This window comes from Bison bison, unplaced genomic scaffold (assembly GCF_000754665.1).
Source record: "Bison bison bison isolate TAMUID 2011002044 unplaced genomic scaffold, Bison_UMD1.0 scf7180017864489, whole genome shotgun sequence".
NCBI classification, from domain to species: domain Eukaryota; kingdom Metazoa; phylum Chordata; class Mammalia; order Artiodactyla; family Bovidae; genus Bison; species Bison bison.
The window spans coordinates 8,337,152-8,341,321 of record NW_011495048.1 but is presented as its reverse complement, the minus strand read 5'-3'; the positions used below and the strand labels follow the sequence as shown (position 1 = coordinate 8,341,321).

At 43.6% G+C, this 4,170-nt stretch overlaps 2 protein-coding genes across 12 annotated transcripts in view; one reads left to right on the top strand and one right to left on the bottom strand.

Annotated features, from left to right (window-relative positions):
- EHBP1 (EH domain binding protein 1) overlaps positions 1 to 4,170 on the bottom strand; it is a 570,368-nt gene that overhangs the window by 528,939 nt on the left and 37,259 nt on the right. The gene's annotated exons all lie outside the window — the stretch shown is intronic.
- TMEM17 (transmembrane protein 17) overlaps positions 3,416 to 4,170 on the top strand; it is a 9,322-nt gene continuing 8,567 nt past the window's right edge. Inside the window, exon 1 of the mRNA XM_010863299.1 lies at positions 3,416 to 3,950. Within this exon, the coding sequence (XP_010861601.1) occupies positions 3,851 to 3,950 (100 nt within the window). The 5' untranslated portion in view covers positions 3,416 to 3,850. The remainder of the gene's footprint in view (positions 3,951 to 4,170) is intronic.

The window sequence follows — 4,170 nt, the reverse complement described above, 5'->3', positions numbered from 1 at the left end:
TCTTCTCTTGTGTTGTTGGAAGAGGGTGTTTGCTATGACCAGTGCATTTTCTTGGCAAAATTCTATTAGTCTTTGCCCTGCTTCATTCCGTATTCCAAGGCCAAGTTTGCCTGTTACTCCAGGTGTTTCTTGACTTCCTACTTTTGCATTCCAGTCCCCTATAATGAAAATGACATCTTTTTTGGGTGTTAGTTCTAGAAGGTCTTGTAGTTCTTCATAGAACCATTCAACTTCAGCTTCTTCAGCGTTACTGGTTGGGGCATAGACTTGGATTACTATGATATTGAACGGTTTGCCTTGGAAACGAACAGAGATCATTCTGTCGTTTTTGAGATTGCATCCAAGTACTGCATTTAGGACTCTCTTGTTGACCATGATGGCTACTCCATTTTTTCTAAGGGATTCCTGCCCACAGTAGTAGATACAATGGTCATCTGAGTTAAATTCACCCATTCCAGTCCATTTTGGTTCACTGATTCCTAGAATGTTGACGTTCACCCTTGCCATTTCTTGTTTGACCACTTCCAATTTGCCTTGATTCATGGACCTGACATTCCAGGTTCCTATGCAATATTGCTCTTTACAGCATCGGACCTTGCTTCTATCACCAGTCACATCCACAGCTGGGTATTGTTTTTGCTTTGGCTCCATCCCTTTATTCTTTCTGGAGTTATTTCTCCACTGATCTCCAGTAGCATATTGGGCACCTACTGACCTGGGGAGTTCCTCTTTCAGTATCCTATCATTTTGCCTTTTCATACTGTTCATGGGGTTCTCAATGCAAGAATACTGAAGAGGTTTGCCATTCCCTTCTCCAGTGGACCACATTCTGTCAGACCTTTCCACCATGACCCGCCCATCTTCGGTGGCCCCATGGGTATGGCTTAGTTTCATTGAGTTAGACAAGGCTGTGGTCCTAGTGTGATTAGATTGACTAGTTTTCTGTGAGTATGGTTTCAGTGTGTCTGCCCTCTGATGCCCTCTTGCAACACCTACCGTCTTACTTGGATTTCTCTTACCTTGGATGTGGGGTATCTCTTCACGGCTGCTCCAGCAAAGCGCAGCCGCTGCTCTTTACTGTGGACGAGGGGTATCTCCTCACCGCCACCCCTCCTGACCTTGAACGTGGAGTGGCTCCTCTAGGCCCTCCTGCACCCACGCAGCCAAGCATGCTGTGATTCATGGGGTCGCAAAGAGTCGGACACAACTGAGCGACTGAACTGAACTGAACCCATATAGGTATTTCCTCCCATACCTTCCTGTTAACATTTATATAAATATGTGTGGTTTTCCTTTATATGTAAAAATAATACTGTTCACCACATACCCTTCAGAGTGGCTAAAAGAAAGCATGGAAAATGATAAGTGTTGGTGACAGATTTGGAGCAACTGAAAGGATCATACATTACTGGAGGTAGTAGAAATTGGTACAGACACTTCAGAAAACTGTTGGCAGTATCTACTAAAGCTGGGCATGTGGGGATTTCGCCGGTAGTCCAGTGATCTGCCTTGCAATGCAGAGTATACCAGTTTGATCCCTGATTGGGGACCTGGGATCTCACATGCCATGGGGCAACTAAGTGCATGCTCCCCACAACTACTGAGCCCACATGCTCTAGAACCCGTGCTCCACAATGCAACAGGAGAAGTCCACACACACTGCAGCTAGAGAAAGCCCATGCCTCAAGTAGAGAAAGCCTACCCAGAGCAGCCGAAAAAAGAGAACGAGAGAAGAATCACTAAAAAAAACAAAAAAGATGCTGGTTCACGGATGGACCTAGAGATTGTCATACTGAGTAAAGTAAGTAATAACACAAAGAATGACAAGTATCATATGGTATTGCTTATCTATAGAATCTAAAAAACATTATACAAATGAACTTATTTACAAAACGGAAACAGACTCACAGACTTAGAGTATGAACTTACAGTTATCAGAGGAGAAGGGAAGGGATATTTAGGGGGTTTGAGATTGACACGTACGTGCATGCACACGTGCCTACCTGCATGCTAAGTTGCTTCAGTCCTGTCCAGTTCTGTGCGATCCTATGGACTATAGCCCGCCACACTCCTCTGTCCATGGGATTCTCGAGGCAAGAATACTGGGAAGTTCTCCTACTGGAGGGCATGACATGTACGCATTGCTATGTTTAAAATGGATAACCAACAAGGATCTACTGTATAGCACAGGGAACTCTGCTAAATATTATGTAACATCTTAAATGGGAAAAGAATTAACAAGGGATTCCACATTTAAGAGATAGAGAAATAAAGCTGGGTGGTACCTCTTAAGCCAAAAATTTCATTCTTAGGAATAAGTTCAACACAAATGTATCCATATGTTCACCAAAAGGCATATTTTCACCAAAAGCAGTCCTATTCATAATGTCTCCAATCTAGAAAACACACAGATGCTCATCAGCTGTAGAAGGGGTAAACTTATTGTGGTATGGTCATATCACAAGGAAAAAGAATCTATACCTCACAATATGAAGGAATTTCATAAGAATAATTTTTAAGGCAAAGAGTTTTCTAAAAAGCATTTATTGTATGATTAGTTTTAGGTAAAGAATAAAAATAGGCAAAAATCTTCTATGCTCAAGAAGTCAGGAAAGGTCAGTAAGTAGTGGAGGATTAGTAACTATGATGGAATAGGCAGGGGGAGCTCCTTGGGTGTGGGTAAGGTTCTGTTTTTAATCTGGGTTCTGGTTACCTATATTCAACTTATGCCCTTTTCTGTATATGTACTATACCTAAATAGTTCTTCTTAAAAAAATACATCTTATTGAGATAAAGCTGAAAAATACATAAATGTTTTAAAATTTTCAAATCACCCACAATCCACTACCTAGAAATTACTATTAACATTTTGATTATTTCCTTCTAGTCTTTTTCTGAAACCAGTGCCTGTGCCATCTCCTCCCACTCTTTGCTCCCCACATATTTACACATACACACACACACACATTTTATTAAATTAGATTCACTTCCACTTAGTTCTACATATAATTTTTTAATTTTTACTGAAAGTTAATCCAAATAATCAAACATTCATTGCAAGCATGTTTTTAAACTGTTGCAATGCAGCCCATCAAATAGAAATATGTATATGGTATGTATGGTGGCTCAGCTGGTAAAGAATCTGCCTGCAATGCGGGAGATCTGGGTTCCATCCCTGGGTTGGGAAGATCCCTTGGAGAAGGGAAAAGCTACCCACTCCAGTATTATGGCCTAGAGAATTCCATGGACTGTACAGTCCATGGGGTCACAAAGAGTCGGACACGACTGAGCGACTTTTTCACTTTCATGGTGTGTATATATAAAATATTCCTAATATATAATATATTCCTAGAAGACAGTATGAGTGAATATATAAGTGCATATATATACATGTATATATATGGCATGTGTATATATAAAATATCCCTACTACATAACAACATATATTCCTAGAAAAGAGTATGTGTATATACACATACATAGAAGCTACTGGGTCATGAATATTCTGTAAGCTCTGCATTCATTCTGTATTTCCTTCCAAAAAGGTTGCATTGATAAGGCATTAGAGCTCCTATATCAAGATCCAACCCCAGGTTGTTTATTATTATTCGTTGTTAAAAGGGTGGAACTTAAAACAAGACTAGGGAATCTGCGATTTGCACTCATCTGACGCGCTACACAGGAATGTGTCCCTGTCCTCCCAGTTCGAGGGGTCCCCGAGCCTCTGCGCCGCAGTGCATCCGCGCGTGCGCCGGAGCCCCCAGCACCTCCCGCTGCTCGGTTGCCGTGGGAACAGCTGAGTACTGCGACTCCCGAAGACCTTAGCAGTGAGCGGTACCGAGGCCCCGGCATGGAGCTGCCGGATCCAGTCCGCCAGCGGCTGGGGAATTTCAGCCGGACCGTGTTCAGCGACTCCAACCGGACCGGGCCGGAGTATAACGAGGGTCCGGGTGAGTGGCCGAGGCCCAGCGCAGGGCGTGTGGCCCGCGGAGGACCTGGTGCGGGGTTTGGAACGGCCAGATTTTGCCCAGACCTAAGATGGCGGTTTGGTCTTCAGCTGGTTCTCCGCAGTGCGGGAAACGCTCCTGGAGGAGGGGCCGGGCCGCTGGCTGGGACTGGGACCAGATACCCGGACTCTGATACCCAGCTGGTCCTGGGCTGATCATGCTG